Source organism: Elephas maximus, chromosome 12 (genome assembly GCF_024166365.1).
Source record: "Elephas maximus indicus isolate mEleMax1 chromosome 12, mEleMax1 primary haplotype, whole genome shotgun sequence".
Lineage (NCBI taxonomy): Eukaryota > Metazoa > Chordata > Mammalia > Proboscidea > Elephantidae > Elephas > Elephas maximus.
Window position 1 is genome coordinate 45,181,981 of NC_064830.1, and position 17,150 is coordinate 45,199,130.

At 47.1% G+C, this 17,150-nt stretch overlaps 1 protein-coding gene across 1 annotated transcript in view; it reads left to right on the plus strand.

Moving 5' to 3' along the window:
- Nucleotides 1-17,150, plus strand: part of DPYSL5 (dihydropyrimidinase like 5) — a 113,045-nt gene that overhangs the window by 57,573 nt on the left and 38,322 nt on the right. The window contains exon 2 of the mRNA XM_049902800.1: nt 1,903-2,167. Coding sequence (XP_049758757.1) covers nt 1,907-2,167 — 261 coding nt within the window. The 5' untranslated portion in view covers nt 1,903-1,906. The remainder of the gene's footprint in view (nt 1-1,902; nt 2,168-17,150) is intronic.

The following is a 17,150-nucleotide window of genomic DNA, read 5'->3' on the forward strand; positions in this document are numbered from 1 at the left end:
TTTTGTTCGTTTGTTTTTATTGTGAAAATATGCGTAACAAAACATACACCACCTCAGCAATATCTGCATGTACAGTTCAATAACACTGACTACATTCTTCATGTTCCATCCTTTTCCAAATCATTTCACCATAGTTAACATAACCGGAATGCTCCCTAAGCAAAAACTCCCCTTTCCCCCCTCCCTCCCACTCTTGGTAACCACTAATAATCTTTGGTTTCTATAGATTTGCTTATTTCATATAAATGAGATCATACAGTATTTGTCTTTTTCTGACTGACTTATTTCACTGAGCATGGTGTTTTCAGGGTTCATCCATGTTGTGGCATGTATCAGGGACTTCATTTCTCATCCTACTGGCTGAGTAGTATCCCACTGTGTGTGTATACCAAATTTTGTTTATCCATTCATCTGCTGACAGACATTTAGGTTGTTTCTACCTTTTGGCGATTGTGTACGTTGGTGTACAGGTTTCTTTTTGCATTCCTGCCTTCACTTCTGGGTATACACCTAGGATTAGGATTGTTGGGTCATATGGTGGTTCTAGTTTCAACTTTTTGAGGAACTGCCAAACTGTTTTCCACAGTGGCTGGACCATTTTACATTCCAACCAGCAATGGATGAGCATTCCAGTTTCTCCACTAGCTCCCCAACGCTGTTTTCTGGGTTTTTGCTTTTTTGATGCATAGGTGTCTTTTATATGCTCCAGATGAACTTAATGTATAACCAGCTGTGGAGCCTCAGTGTTGGCAGTGAACTTCTTGGGGCAGGCACAGAAGGATGAACTGAAACAATCTATCTGAAGAATGTAATGAATTAAACAGCTGAGAAGCTTAGAGAATTTAACTCTCGGAGACACGCCCAGCACAGGAGTCTCTGATATCTTCAGGATACCATGGTGGCATGATGGAGGTGGAGTCCCTGGGTGGTACAAACAGTGCACACTTGGCTGCTAACTGAAAGGTTGGAGGTTTGAGACCACCCAGGGGCACCTTGGGAGAAAGGCCTGGTAATCTACAGCCACTGAAAACCCTATGGAGCACAGTTCTACTCTGACACACGTGGGGCTGCCATGAGTTGGAGTCTGGTGGTGGTAGTGGTGGTGGAACATACAGAGCGTCTGGGTTTTATTCTGTTACTTAGTAGCCTCAAATTCTTAACAACTTCAGTTTTCTTATCTGTGATATGGGACTCCACAGGTTTAGGGCCATAAAATGAGAAAGTATATTCAAAGTACAAGGTAAAGGATTGATGTTTTTGGGCCCAGGCTTCACCCTTATTACCATTGTGTTATCACTACCAGTAAGTCCTGCTGTGAGGTCAGTGGGACATGTGTGACCCCACTGTCTCTAGGACCAGTTTCCTTCCCATCCCTGCCAACTTAACCTGCCTGTCTTAGTCTTCTAGTGCTGCCGTAACAGAAATATCACAAGTGGGTGGCTTTAAAGAATAGTAATTTATTTTCTCACTGTTCTGAAGGCTAAAAGTCCAAGTAGGGGTCTTTGCTGTGTTAATGCCTTCCTTGTGGGTAGTCCCAGGCATTCTTTGGTTCCTAGGCTTATAGACAGTCCTCACATGGTATCTGTCTTTTCCCCATGTTCTGTATAACTGTGTCTAATTTGTCCTTTTTCTAACTCAGAAACCCGATTAGATTTAGAACCCACCCTACTTGGGTATGACCTAATTCACTTAACAAAGAAAACCCTATTTCCAAACTGGGTTACATTCACAGGTACAGGGGTTAGGATTCCAGCACATATTTTGGGAGGAGAATATAATTTCATCTATAACACTGCCCATGGAGTTTGGTGGTATTTGGGCTCTGATAGGAAAGAGTGGGACCTTGGTGACAGTGAAAAAGGACTTTGACCATGACCAGTGCCTCCCTCTCCTCTCCCATAGGAACATGCTTGCCAATTCAGCCAGCGTGCGGATCCTCATCAAGGGAGGCAAAGTGGTGAATGATGACTGCACCCACGAGGCTGATGTCTATATTGAGAATGGCATCATTCAACAGGTGGGCCGTGAGCTCATGATCCCCGGAGGGGCCAAGGTGATCGATGCCACCGGGAAACTGGTGATCCCTGGAGGCATTGACACCAGCACCCACTTCCACCAGACCTTCATGAATGCCACGTGCGTGGATGACTTCTACCATGGAACCAAGGTAATGCTCTTGTTTGTTGAAGGTGGTTTCTTTTTGGCTTCTTTATTTTGCTTCTGGGGTAGCTCCAGACCAGACCCATGTGGACACAGTACTCAGCTGTATTGCCAAAACAAGGGCAACTAGAACAGGGATTTCCAGGCTAAATAGTTCCCCTGGAAGTGATTATGGAAAGGGAGGCATTTTTTTGCTAATTATATCACTTACCCATGTGCCCAGGATGGGAACTGATTTTATTTTTATGTTTTTAAGTCCTTTGATAGAGGCCTAGACGAAAAAGAGAAGTAGCTGGTGTTTGCTATTGTGTATGTGTTGTGTGTGGGGTGGGGGGGGGGGGAGTGTAGAAGTGGTGGGGATTTGGCCTGATGCACTCTTTTATGTATAATAAGCTAAATTAAATCCAAAGATTGTGAAGGACATATATGCCTCTTCTAGGCAATTTTAATAGCAGGCGTTATGAAAAAGACATCATTGGCTATCTTCTATTATCTTCCCTAGCTTGTCCATTATTTTAAAAACAGCCTAGAAATATGATGCTGGGGTCTATTTCCAGAGTGACTTATCATGGATAACATTTAGTAGTTACCGAGCTGGGCCTGAGCCACTCTATGTTCCTGAAAGCCGAATACAAAAATTCAGACCTTGTGAAACAAAATTAGGAAGAAATTATATTTTGCAGAAGTCACAGATGGGTGCTTTTACCCTTCCTCTGTGCTCCAGAAACTTCCGTCATTGCTGTCATCCCTCTGCATTTTAATTATCTGTCACATGCCAGCCACTCTCTGGACACCATCTGCGGGCTCCTTAGGGACAAGGCCTGGTCACATTCCTCTATGTCCCAGAGCCTGGCTCCAACCTGGCACGGGAGTAGCTCCCAGTCAGTGTTTGGATGAATGAGAGAATGACGCTTGTCCATGTGAGCCCCTATACCCAGCTGTGCATCAGATTCACCTAGGAAGATTTTTAAAATACAGAATTGAATCAGAATCTCAATGGGCACAAGCCCCCGACTCTGGCAGCAGCCCTTTGTACCATCTGATGTATTGGGTGGAAGAGGCTCCCCAGCTTCTGGCCCACCACAGCCTCTAACCCCCATAGCCCTGCACCCTAAAATCCAACTTCCACTTTACCCTGGGTTCTCAGGGAGCCCTTCCCCCTTGCTCAGGGCTGTTCCCAGGGGTCCATATTCCTGGGGACTCAAGTGTCCCTGTTGCTAGCCAGCTACTGATGAAGCTCCCCAAACCCACCCCTGAGGAGCCTGGCTGGGACTTCGAGGCAGACAGAGGCTGGCCTTGCCAACACAGCTCTGTGGGTCAGCCCACCTCAGACAGAGGGCCCTTAAGTTCTCCCTGAAGATACACCTCTCCCAAGTCCACGGGCTACAGACCAGAGCCCTGGAGGGCTGGGAGGTGAGGCAGGGATGCTCCCAGTCTGGGATATGGGATGTGGGGCCACATCTGTTCATTCTGGCCAAGGCCAGGGAAGAGAGGAAGAAGAAGTTCTCCCCCGCCACCCTAGTTTCTCCTTTGAGAAGTCCCTCAAGCCCTGTAGGGGGGCTTCTCAAATGGAATGGGCAACCCTGTTCCCATAAACCTGGGGCCTCTTGTAGTCAGGACCTTTCTCAAGTGAAGATATCCAGCTCGCCATCCCCATGCCTTTAAGTCAGGCCATGCCTGGTTTGTTTGTGGTTCTTGTTGTCATTTTTATCCAAGTACAGTGTACATACAGCAAAGTACAAAATTGTGAGTATACAAACTGAACACACCCTGTGTGTAACTAGCACCCAGATCAAGAAGCTGAACATTACTAGCACCTGGAAACCCTCCTTGTGCCCCCTCCTGGTCACCACTCCCCACCAAGGGTGACCACTCTCCTGACTTCTAGTACCATGGTATTGTTTTTTACTTTTTAGTAACAGCTTTATTGAGATAATTCACATACCATACAATTCACCTATTTAAAGTGTACAGCTCAGTGGTTTCTAGCATATTCACCAGAGATTGGTTTTGACTGGTTTTTACTTTACATAAGTGAAATCAAACAGTATATACCTTTGAGTTAGTTTCCTTTGGCTCAATATTACACCTTTTCCTCACTTATCGACTGTCTTGTTATCCGACATTTTACATTTATGACAATAGTAAAAAAACCTACTATCTAACTATTTTGTGCATTAACAACATACGTCTTGGAATAACGAATGCTGAGGAGCAAGGCAAGAGTAACACTGGCTGTGATGGTTAAGGTTATGTGTCAGCTTGGCTGGGCCATGATTCTCAGTTGTTTGGCAGTTATGCGATGATGTAATTTGGCAGTTATGTACGTAACGACATTCATCAGGCAATAAAGAGCACTAAGGTGCAAGGTGAGAGTAATGCTGACTGTGATGGTTAAGGTTATGTGTCAGCTTGGCTGGGCCATGATTCTCAAGTGGCTTGGCTGTTATGTAATGATGTAATGTGGCAGTTATGTTATGATGTAGTCATCCTCCATTTTCACATAACGCTGTTTTTTTTGCATAATGACCTGGTCTTTGGAACCTAGTTTTAGGCCACTGCTCAAATACCCATTGATAGCAGAATGGATAAATACTATATGGTATACCATACAATGGAATACTATAAAGCAACAACAGTGAATGAACCATAACATGCAACAACATGGATGATTTCACATAAATACACCCACTCCTCACTTATCTACATGGTTAGGTTCCCTAGATTAAAGGTTTCCCAAGCAGGGGCAGTTACCAGCGAGCTACAGTTTTTGATGCAAGGAACATTGTACATTGTACGTGGCTTTTGACAAACGTGTAATGTACACATTTCGGTTGGGCATCTTCCTCGGAGTGGAATTGCTGCATCATCAGGTATACATTCAGCTTTAGTAGACCCTGCCAAACTGATTCCAACAATTTAGACTCCCAGCTGTAGTGTACAAGAGCCAGACCACAGTATTTAACAGCAACATAGCTCTGATAACCCTCATGCCCATCCATGCTGAGCCCCACTGATTTTGTGGTATGTTCATGCCTTGCATCAAAAATTATAACTTGCTGGTAACTGCCCCTGCTTGGGAAACCTTTAATCTAGGGCTGAATGCCACCCTGTCACCACACAGTATGCCAGCCCCTCGGAGGACAGGATGGCCTTCTTTGTCTCATTTTCCACATTGTCATCCGCCAGGGCCTCATCAGCCAGGAGTGACGGGCTTTCCCCTGAGAACCTTCAGCTCTTTAGAGATGACAGAGAGCTCTGCACTCATGCATTTGTGCCAAGTGGTGGGTAACTCTGATTTTTCCCAGGCTTCTCATCCATGGGGTAGCTGCCTCAAAACATTTAAAGGCCTGTGTGATCAATAGGCCCAGCTCTCCCTCTCCTGGTAGGTTTAGTGCTGCCTCAGAGACTCCCAATCCATGTCTGGTTCTAGTCATGGGGAATTTAAGCATCCACAGCATTAGACCCGAGCCACTCTGGATGCTGGTGTCACTTAATTGCCCCCTTGTTATAAAGCCAACAAACCCAAACCCATTGCTGTCGAGTCAGTTCTGACTCAGGGTGGTCCCATGTGTTACAGAGTAGAACTGTTTCATAGGGTTTTCTTGGCTGTAATCTTTCAGAAATAGATTGCCAGGCCCTTCTTCCAAGGTGCTGGTGGGCGGGTTTGAATCACCAACGTTTAGGTTAGTAGTGGAGCACTAGCCATTCGCACCACCCAGGGGTCTTCCCCCTTGTTATACCCATTACCTAAACAAGATTGTGCCTTCTCCTCGTGCCCCAGCCCTCCCAACGAGCTCCTGTGTCAGCAAGGCAGCCCCTCACCTTCCTGTCTGGACCCCTTTGGTAGACCGTGCCCACAGTCCTGCCTCAGGCCTGCAGTCTTCCCAAGAACTGGCTTCCTGCCCCAGGAGCCCGCCACTTCCCACCCCTTCTCCTGGACTTCCCTCCACGTTGCTCCTGCAGCTGAGCACTTGGATTCCTCCTTACCCTGGTTCCTGAAAATCTCCTGGGGAGAGAAAGTGCTCTCCTGTTGAAGTGCTGATCCCAGGGACTTGTGGGTATAATTATTGCCACTGCCTATGGCACTTGTGCCCAGCCTGTGAGACTTGATGGAGCGCCTCCATGACCTATTTTGTACACTCTAAGAAAGCCAGCAGGTCGATTCACTTTAAGCATCTGGCTTTATAATACACTGATAATCCTGAGGAAAGGCTCACCCGAGTGATTAGCAAAGAGAGAAAGAGGGATCAAGTTGCATCTTTTTGTTCTTGTTAGAGAGATCCAAGGGACCTTGAAGGCTGCACCCCCTAAACTAGCACGTACTCATCAATTTGGCAGAAGCATTCAGGGCTGGAAAAACAAAACAGTTGATAGCCTGGTTTTTCCGGGAGCATCTGGGGCTCCATTGTACTTGGTCTAAAGGGATTTCTGTCTAGCCTTCTTTCGCACACACTTCTCCCGCCTTTGCTTCTTTCAGAGGCCGCGGCAGGCTCTGCCTGGCTCCCCTGGCTCTGCATCCCACGCTCACAGTTGCCACTTAACTCTCTTCCCTGCCTCGGCATCTCTCCCCACCCACAGGCCCGCCCTCACCCACCCCTAGAGGTCCCAGGACCACCTGCTTGTTGATAAGAATGCGGACCCCATTCCAGAAGGAAGTTATCTCCTGGGCGGGGGTGGGGAAAGAGGCACGCTGAGGGAAACAGGTAGCATCAATAGCATTAGTAAGAGTGTAGGGTTTCACTTGGGTCATGGGGTTTGTTTTTTTTTTTAATTATTATTCTGCTTAATTTACATTTACATGTTTATTGTTGTTAGGTGGAGACTAGTTGATATTCTACTCATAGCAACCCTATAGGACAGAGTAGAACTGCCCCATAGGGTTTCCTAGGCTGTAATCTTTACAGGAGCAGGCCACCGGTCTTTTTCCCACAGAGCCTCTGGGTGATTCCGAACCTCCAACCTTTCGGTTAGCAGCCAAGCACTTATTTGTTGCACCACCAGGGCTCCTTCACTTAACTTACATGTTAACCCATTGCCGTCAAGTAGATTCCGACTCATAGCTACCCTAGAGGACAGGGTAGAACTGCCCCATAGAGTTTCCAAGGAACACCCGGTGAATTCGAACTGCCGACTTTTTGGTTAGCAGCTGTAGCATTTAACCACTACGCCACCTAAGTTACATTTATTCTTTTCTATGTATCTAATATTATGTAATAAAAATGGTTAATGCAGGTTCTTGAGCACCAGCCCACCAATAGTTCTTCACCGTCTGGTCCAAATATCAGCCTTGGGTTTGTTGAACTACAGGCATCGGCCCCTTCACTGAGATTTTGATGAAGGAGGAGGCATGCACAATTGAAAAAAGCTTTCTAAATATCCTTTCTGCCTCCCTCCCCTCCAAGAAATATTAAGAACCGCTGCCTAGGGCAATGGTTTTCAACCCTTGGATGCAGATTGTATTACAACCACTTGAGAAATTTTAAAAAGATGCTAGTGTCCAGGCCCCAACCCAGACTGTCTGACCCTCAGCTCGTGCGCCAGTGCTCACACTGAATCCTTTTTGAAAGCCTGGGTCTGCCTTGACTTGCCCTGTTGTTGTTAGTTGCCATCGAGTGAGCCTCCAACTCCTGGTGACCCCATGTACAACAGAACAAAATGTTGCCTGGTCCTGCGCCATCCCCATGATCGATTGTGGACCAGACCATTGTGACCCATAGGGTTTTCGTTCGCTGACTTTTCAGAAGCGGATCAACAGGCCATTCTTCTTAGTCCACCTTAGTCTGGAAGCTCCACTGAAACCTGCTCAGCGTCATGGCAACACATAAGCCTCCACTGACAGACAGGTGGTGGCTGCACATGACGTGCATTGGCCAGGAATCAAAGCTGGGTCTCCTGCACCAAAGGCTAGGATTCTACCACTGAACCTTGCTGTTCTGACTTATTTCCTTCTCTACTTTTACCCACATTCCAGGGTCCCATAGTTGGGCTTCCAAACCCCAGCCAGGGTCCTAGAGCCCCTGTACTTGCTAAGTTACCCTGGCCCTGTCTTCTGCCCTCCTGTCTGTAGCCTACAGAAGCCATCAGTGAAAGAGAAGCTGGCAGCAATGGCACCAAACAGAGGTCCAGCTAGGTCTGTCCTCTTCTTTGAGGGCCTAGAGACTCCCTTTTGTCTGTGCCAGGGGCCACCATCCAGGGCCAAACACAGCCTCCCCTGACTCAAAATCAGCGTCATCAGGACACTATTCTTGTAGTCATCCTACAAGGGAAGCCAAATCACAGCTAGAAGAGTAGCTAGGATGGCCTGCCACATCCACCCGCAATGGGAGTACTGGACCTTCCTCCCCCCTCCCACTGCAGAGCACTGGACCATATCTGGCAGGGTCCTGAGGTATGACCAGCCAAGACATAAATCGATTCCCCTTTGGTGTCCAGCCCTGCCAACATCCCTACCAAGGATTCCATTTATCCATTGGACAGACTGTTTGCCATTTTTGCCTTTGAAATTTGCTCTCTTGGAATTAAACCTTTAAATGCTGCCTACTTCCTTCTTTTTCCTTCGCTCCAGTATTCTGTCAGCTTGTTTAATTCTGGCCAAAATGTTTTAACACTTCCTGCTTGTCAGGATCTAGATGCATGTGATCTTGTATATGAATTAATGTTCCCAAGTTCGCTTATGTCTTCATTCCCATAAAAAGCTGGAAAAGATGTAAGAAATCACCAGTTCCACTCTCCTACTGAAAGGAGGCCCATAGATGATAAACGAGTTGCCCCAATGCCAGGGGTAGTTTGGACCAGATTGCAAGTTTCCCAGTCTGAGGGAAACTTTTCACCACACCACTCTTCAAACCCCAGAGCTGGACAGTCACCCTTTCAGACAGCCTTTGGCCTCTCAGTTGGCTGTGCGCAAATAGTCTCCATGACACTCCATGGCTGTAAACATGCCTAAACCAGACAAGGGCATCCCAGGACTGAAATGCGTTGGACAGACAACTGAGTGAGCTGTCTACCTGAGACCGTGGCTTTTTAGAACACCACCCCTGCCTGGAGGAGCGACCCCAATGTCAGTGCCTTGCAGCTCGGCTGTTGTGCAGATTGAGTGAGGTGAAGCGTGAGCAGCACTCACCCAGTGCCTGGCACAGAGTATACCTAAGATAAATGTTACTATCAACAGGTAAATGGATAAACAAAATGTACATAATACAATGGAATATTGTTCCTGTAGGAAGCCGTCGAGTAGATTCTGACTCATAGTGACCCCATGTGACAGCATAGAACTGACCCGGAGGGTTTTCTTGGCTGTAATCTTTATGGAAGCAGATTGCCAGGTCTTTCTCCCATGGAGCCACTGGGTAGGTTTGAACCACCAGCCTTTTGGTTAACAGCCAAGTACTTAACCACTGTGCTAACAGGGCTATTCCTCAGCCATGGAGAGAAATGAAGCTTTCTGATACATGCTACAACATGGATGAACCTTGTATACATTATGCTGAGTGAGATAAGTCAGGTGCAAAAGGACAAATGTGTGATCCCGCTTATATGAAACATCTAGAATAGGCAAGTGTATACACACATAGGTTTATTAGTGGTTCCCAGGGGCTGGCAGGAGGGAAATGGAAGGTGGGCTCATTGCATAGGGAGCTGAGCTTCTGTAATGGGTGATGGAAAAATTTGCAAATGGATAATGGTGTTCATTGTACATGACGAACACAACTACCGTCACTGAGTTGCACGTGTGCAGAATGTTGAAGTGGCAAATGTTATGTTACATGTATTTATCATGATAAAAAAAAAAATGTAAAAATAAACATTAGTCCCCAGGATGTAACTACCTGCTTCCACTCCAGGCCTGGCCACGGCTCCTTTTTCTAGTCTCTTGGGTTCCTTAGAAAAGATCCGCCCACTTGGGCTTCACGTTGAAATTGTTCTACAGTCCATTCCGAGGGCCATGCTGCCTGTGTGCCTGGGCTTTGCCAGCCAGGAACCCTGGCAAGCCATCTCCTGGGAATCAGTCTCACCTCCCAGCTTGTTTCCTGGGCTGAGCTGTGTGGTGGCACTGTGCACAACCTGGGTCTCTTCCCCAGGCCTACTCTTCCTGCAGGCTACCACACTCTGGCCAGGCTTTGCTGACTGGGATCAGTACAGTGGGCTCCTCCCTTCGGTGTCTTCTGGGAATCACCACAGTTGCACTAGAGAGCTCCATGAATACCTTAGGGCATGACCTACCTCCCCAGCCATCCCTGAGGACAGCCCTTCTCCTAACCCTGCCCTCTCAGGGGGTGTGCTAGTTTTCTATTGGTGCAAAACAAACTACCACAAATTTAGCACCTAAACAACACTAGTTTATTAGTTCACAGTTCAGTAGGTCAGAAGTCTGGGCATGGTGTGGTTCTCCGCTCAGCCTCACAAGGTTACAATCAAGGTGTCAGCCGGGCTGTGTTCTCATCTGGAGTTCAGCTCCCTCTTCCAAGCACAGGTGGCTGTGACAGAATTGAGTTCCTCACAGCCGTAGGACTGAGGGCCCGTCTTTTTGAGGGCTGTCAGCCGGGAGCCACTCTTAACTCCCAAAGGCTCTCAGCATTGCTTGCCATGTACACCCCGTTCTTCAAGGAAGCCGCAGAGACCATCCCTCAACCCTCAAATCCATCTCGTGCTTCAAATCTCTCTGACTTTGAATCTCTTTCACCAGGAAGAGCCCTATCTTTTAAAGGCTCACCTGATTAAGTCAGACCCACTGAGGACCATCTCCCTTTCTTAAGTCAACTGTGCCACAGAGAATAACCTGATCGCGTTCACAGTTTATGTGTACTCTCCAAGGGAGGGGATTCTACAAGGTCATTGGGAATCATCTTAGAATTCTACCTATAATGGGGGCCACATGCAAATACATGGCCATCCTATAAACATTTTTCCCTGGTACGACTCCACTCCACCAACTTTGCTTAAACTATTTAAACCTATTTAAGACTATACTTACTTTTTTAAAAAAAAATCTTTATTGTGCTTCAAGTGAAAGTTTACAAATCAAGTCAGCCTCTTGTACAGAAATTTATATGCACCTTGCTATGTACTCCTAATTGCTCTCCCCCTAATAAGACAGCCCCCTCCTTCCCTCCACTCTCTCTTTTCATGTCCATTCTGCCAGCTTCTAACCCTCTCCTCCCTCTCATTACCCCTCCAGATAGGAGATGCCCACATAGTCTAAAGTGTCTACTTGATCCAAGAAGCTCGTTCTTCACCAGCATCTTTTTCTATCCCATTGCCCAGTCCAATCCCTGTTCAAAGAGTTGGCTTTGGGAATGGTTCCTGTCCTGGGCTTACAGAAGGTCTGGGGGCCATGACCACCGGGGTCCTTCTATTCTCAGTCAGACCATTAAGTCTGGTCTTTTTATGAGAATTTGGGGTCTGCACCCCACTGCTTTCCTGCTCCTGCTCCCTCAGGGGTTCTCTGTTGTGTTCTCTGTCAGGGTTTCTTTTTTTTTTTTTTTTTTAATCAAAAATACTTTGCCCACTGTTATGGATTGAATTGTATCCCTAAAAATGTGTGTCAATTTGGCTAGGCCATGATTCCCAGTATTGTATGGTTGTCCTCATTTTGTGATCTGATGTAATTTACCTATGTGTTGTAAATCCTAACCTCTATGATGTTAGTGGAAACCCTGGTGGTGTACTGGTTAAGAGCTACAGCTGTTAACCAAAAGGTCGGCAGTTCAAATCCACCAGACCCTCCTTGGAAACCCTATGGGGCAGTTCTATTCTGTCCTATAGGGTCGCTATGAATTGGAATCAACTCAACAGCAATCGGTTTGCTTATGATGTTAATGAGGCAGGATTAGAGGCAGTTATGTTAATGAGGCGGGACACACTCTACAGGATTAGGTTGTATCTTGAGTCATTCTCTTTTGAGATACAAAAGAGAGAAACCAACAGAGAGGGGGGAGACCTCATTACCACCAAGCAAGAAGAGCCAGGAGCAGAGCACATCCTTTGGACCTGGGGTCCCTGTACTCAGAAGCTCCCAGACCAGGGAAAGATTCATGACAAGGACCTTCCCCCAGAGCTGACAGAGAGAGAAAGTCTTCCCCTGGAGATGGAACCCTGAATTTGTACTTCTAGCCTCCTAAACTGTGAGAGAATAAATTTCTCTGTGTTAAAGCCATCCACTTGTGGTGTTTCTACCATAGCACTGGATAACTAAGACAGCCACCTTTCACTCCACAGCTCTTTATGTTCACCTCATGTCCCTGCTTGAGAACCTGCCTGTTGTTTGGACTTTGTGATCTTCATTTTGGACAACTCCCAATTCAGCCTTCCCCTCCCTACCCAACCCTCATTCCCAGCTGCACTCCAACATGTGCTCCAGACTTTGAGAAGATGGTTTCCTCAGCCCCACCCTCCAACATGAGCATTACAGGCCCCCTCCTGCCACTGCCACCCCTCCCCACCCATTCACAGAGCCCTTCATTTAAGGCCCGCCTCACTCCTGTCACATTCTTCCTCCAGCCACCTTCCTTCCAGGATCCCACTTTCTTCTCATCGACTGAAATAATTTGTTGTGCTGTGGTTTTCAAATTTATTTATTTTTAATCAAAAATCACCTTGGCCACTGTCATGGGTTGAACTGTATCCCCCAAAAGCGTGAGGAGCAGAGACCATGATTTATATTGGATTTGTGACTCTCTACACTGTTCAAAGAGGAGCCCTGGTAGTTCAACGGTTAAGTGCTCCGCTGCTAAGGTAGATGGTTTGAACCCACCTAGTGGCTCTGAAGGAGAAAAGAACTGGCGATCTGCTCCCCTAAAGATTTACAGCCCAGAAAACGCTATGGGGCAGTTATACTCTGTCCTGTAGGGTTGCTGAGTTGGAATCGATTACACAGCACACAGCCACAACAACAGCACTGCCCAAGTAGCTCTTAACAGGGTGTAGACATTTAAGAAATAGATGAGTGTCAGCTTATGACCGCAGACTGAGCACACTGCCTGCGGTGGAATTTCAGCTCCACTATTTACTATGTGATTTGGACGAGTTAATCTCTCTGTCCCTCAGTTTTCTTATCTGGAAAATGGAGGAGGTTATAATAGTACCTCTTGGGGATGAATGAATTTACTATTTGTAAAGAATTTAAGATAGTACTTGAGCCCTGGTAGCACAGTGGTTAAAGCGATTGACTGCTAGCTGAAAGGTTGGTGGTTCAAAACCACCAGCAGCTCCTTGGGAGAAAGATGTGGCAGTCGGCTTCCGTAGAGATTTACAGCCTTGGAAACCCTATGGGTCCCTATAAGTCAGAATCAACTCAAAAGCAGTAGGTTTGGGTTTTTTTCTTTTTCTTTTTTTTTTAAATGAGTGTTTATTAAATAGGCAGTTGATCGAGGACCAATGCCTTAAAATCTGTCTGTACAGTTTCCTCATGAGTAGACATTCTCAGATTATCAGCCTGGTCCCTTTCTGTTAGCTGCAAGTTAAGGAGTTTCTTTTAAAATTTCTTGAGTAATTTGGGGGAAAATCTATAACAAGATTATGAACATCGATGTGAATATATTGTCTTTAGGCGATCCCTATGTTAATTTACAGTAAATGGTGGCTAGGTCGTGGGGAAGAATTTATTCTGCTCCCTCTTTTGCTTACAATTAGAGTCAATGGAGAATACAGGTAGGCTGGGGAGTCCTGAGCGCACGAGTCGATTCCGACTCATAGTGACCCTATAGGATGGAGTAGAACTGTTCCAAGAGTTTCCAAGGAGCGCCTGGTCGATTCCAACTGCCGACCTCTTGGTTAGCAGCTGTAGCACTTAACCACTACTCCACCAGGGTTTCCAAAACTAATCTACCGAGAGTGGGGTAGATCAGGATAAAACCTTTTTCTGGACTCAAATTCTAACCACTGACCCTCTGCCCTTACCTCTGTTAGGCAGCCTTTGTTACCTCCAGGCCTGGGCTGTAGCTCTTATTTTCCAGCTTAGTGCCTCAGCTCTCACTTTGCCAGGAATAAGATATTCTAGGACTTAGGTTTGAGAGGGCACAGCACCTTAGATGACTTCAAGCCCCGGCTCCAAATCTCTAAGCCTTGGACTTAGTCACCCATCAGAGTATGTTCTTTGAGCTGTGTGGAAAACACAGGTCGGTATTCAGAATGGGGCATGTTCAGCCTCTGATGGGCTCCAGGTTCCCAGAGCCCCAGGCAGCACCTGGCAGCACGTGGCTTTCCTGCAGTTTAGCTTCCATCCCTGCCCCTCATTGCATTAGGGCTGCACCTGAGTTGACATACCTGGATCTAGAACCCACTATGAGATCTATTATACATTTATCTTTATCTCGAAGGTCCCCTTATTGGGCAGGTCTTATTATCTTTACTATACAGCTGGAGAAACTGAGTCTCAGAGAGGTACATAGCTTGCCCAGCTACCAAGGGACAGGCCTGTGTCTATCTGACTGCCAGCCTTGACTCACGGCCCCCATTCCTTGACACCATGAGTCCAGGGAGGTCTCATGGCAGCCTCTCCAGCAGCTTTATGGCATTGTCACCAACCAGCTTTGGGACTAAAATGAAGACATGGCCAACATTTGAGTAGTCGAAGAAAGGAGAGCAAATGGGATCAGGTGTATTCCATTTTTAGATTGTTGATATGCCCCCCGCCTGCCCCCCCAACCCCCCCGCCCCACCCCGCTCTCTGGGCAGCCTGGACTTAAAAGATCTCTGTGACCTGCTTGTAAACTTTCCCGCTTTTGAATTAGAAGGGGCTTTGCCGAGAAGGTGAATGACGAAGGGCCTCTCTGCGCGGCTCTTTTTAGAACGGTTTCCACAGGCCCCTTGGCTTCTCAGAAGCTGGCAGTCACGTTCCTGCTGCCACATAACTCCCTTTGAGGATCATCGCCAGTCTCCATGGTAACTGTGTGTCGGGAGACAGTCTACTCTGTGCTGTGGCTTTGTACTAAACACAATGAATTTAAATCGGATGCTCGGCAGTGAGGATAATCATTCCGGATTAGAGAGAGGCCTGGAGCTCCTCATTTCATAATTTTAAATGTTGGCACAGTTCTCAGTTATAGCCAGTAATTCAGCCCAACTCACACCTACCCCTCTGTTTCTAAGCTGCAGTTAGCTCCTCCTTCCACTTGGGCTTTTCTGCCTTCTTTGAGGAATGTTGGAGCTGGGGAGCCCCTTAGTCAGCCCCAGTTGCCTGAACTCTAGAAGAGGCGGCATGATGTAAAGGAAAGTGGGGCAGGGGGGGCTCTCAAGTCAAATGGGCCCTCAGGGCATCTGGCTGTGCCACTTCCTCTGAGCCTCAGTTTCCTTATTCATAAAATCAGACTCAAATAAGATAATAGATGTTGAAAGCTTGCTCATAGTAGGCCCTCAGTCAGTACTACTTTCTTTCCATAACCCTCCTGAAAAAAAAAAAAAAAATTTTTAGGACATGATAAAATACTGAGAAGTGCCTCAGCGGCCCCATGGCTTCAATGAGAATGGTGTCACTCTTTGCATGCAGGCTGCTTCTGTGTCCTTGGATATGCTAGTCTGCCTTGTCTGGGAAGTAACACAGTTCATTCCGGGACTTAGAGGAAAATGGCTTAACCACAGAAATAAGCATCAATCCATAACAAAAACCACACATGGTTTCATATTTTTCCCACTAGTTGGTATTCCTGAATTGCTAGCTCCAAAATGAGAATAAGAAGACTGATGTATATACACCCTTAGGGGTTGTCTATTTTAAGTACAGCTTTTGGGAGACTCTGAAGCTAGGGTGGGATCACCTGAGGCTGTGAGGTTCTGTACCATTTCCGCAATATCAGACCTGTGCTCTTAAGTATTACAGAGTATGGGATTTAGAGTAAAATTACCTGGATCCCAGTCCTGGCTCATCTCTGAAAAGCAGAAAAGCAGAGATGAGGAAAATGTCTGTGGTGCACAGTGATGGTGAAGATTAGATGAGGGAAGGGCTTTGCTGTGCAAATGACAGGCTCACTCCTAGAGGGCCTCACACCTGGGGCAGAAAGGGGCCCAGACCTTGGGCTGCTTTGCAGCTTCCAGCAGATTCTCTGTGGGTCTAGTTTCATCCAAAGTTTTCTATAGTGAGGGTGACACCCCTAATGCCTTGGGCCCTGCGGGGATGAGAATCCTGGAGCCCAGGAGCCATCTTTCCCTCTGGCCCTCTGAAATGAGCCTTTCCAACCTCGAGTAAGTGGTTCTGCCAACAGCAGTCCCTCCTGAGCACCCCCGGAGAGAGCCAGGCCCTCTTTGTATTTAGGAATGTGTGACAGCAGGGAAGGGGCGGGCTCTTGCACAGCCTCCTTCTGACCTGTGCCTGACCCAGCTGCTCCCTGCTTTGCCCATGAGGCCTAAGAGAGGAGGAAGGAGCCCTGGTGGCGCGACAGTTGTGCACGTGGCTGCTAACCAAAAGGTTGGTGGTTTGAACAAACCCAGCTGCTGCTCGGGAGAAAAGATCTGTCAATCTGCTCCTGTAAAGATTACAGTCTAGGAAACTCTATGCGGCAGTTCTACTCTGTCACAATGTGTTGCTGTGAGTGGAAAATCTACTAAATGGCACCTAACAGCAAGAGAGGAGGGGAGATGGGGCTTCACACTGAAACACAGACCTTTGGGTTCTCAGCAGCTGTGTTGTTGGCAGTGTCGTGTGCACCTAGAGTCTACCTGTTGAACAGGAGCTGAGGCAGGCTTACTTCTGGGATTCCTAAACAGACATTTCTCTGTCCCTGAAACCTGGAAGCTACCCTGATCTGTTCACCTGTGGGGGCAGGGGGCTCTCGGCTCCTGGGAAAGGCCTGCATCTTAACCTCAAGGGCAGCTCCTCTTCTTGAAGCCAGTGAACACAAGGAGTTCCTGTGCCTTGTAAGAGGGTTTGACAAGCTCCATAACCCCATACCAACCTGGTCTTCCTCCTACCTCCTGTTTGTCCATCTTGGTCTCCTTTCTGGTCTCGTCTTCATCCTAATCTTCCCCTTATGTTGCCGCCTCTCAGGGTTCTA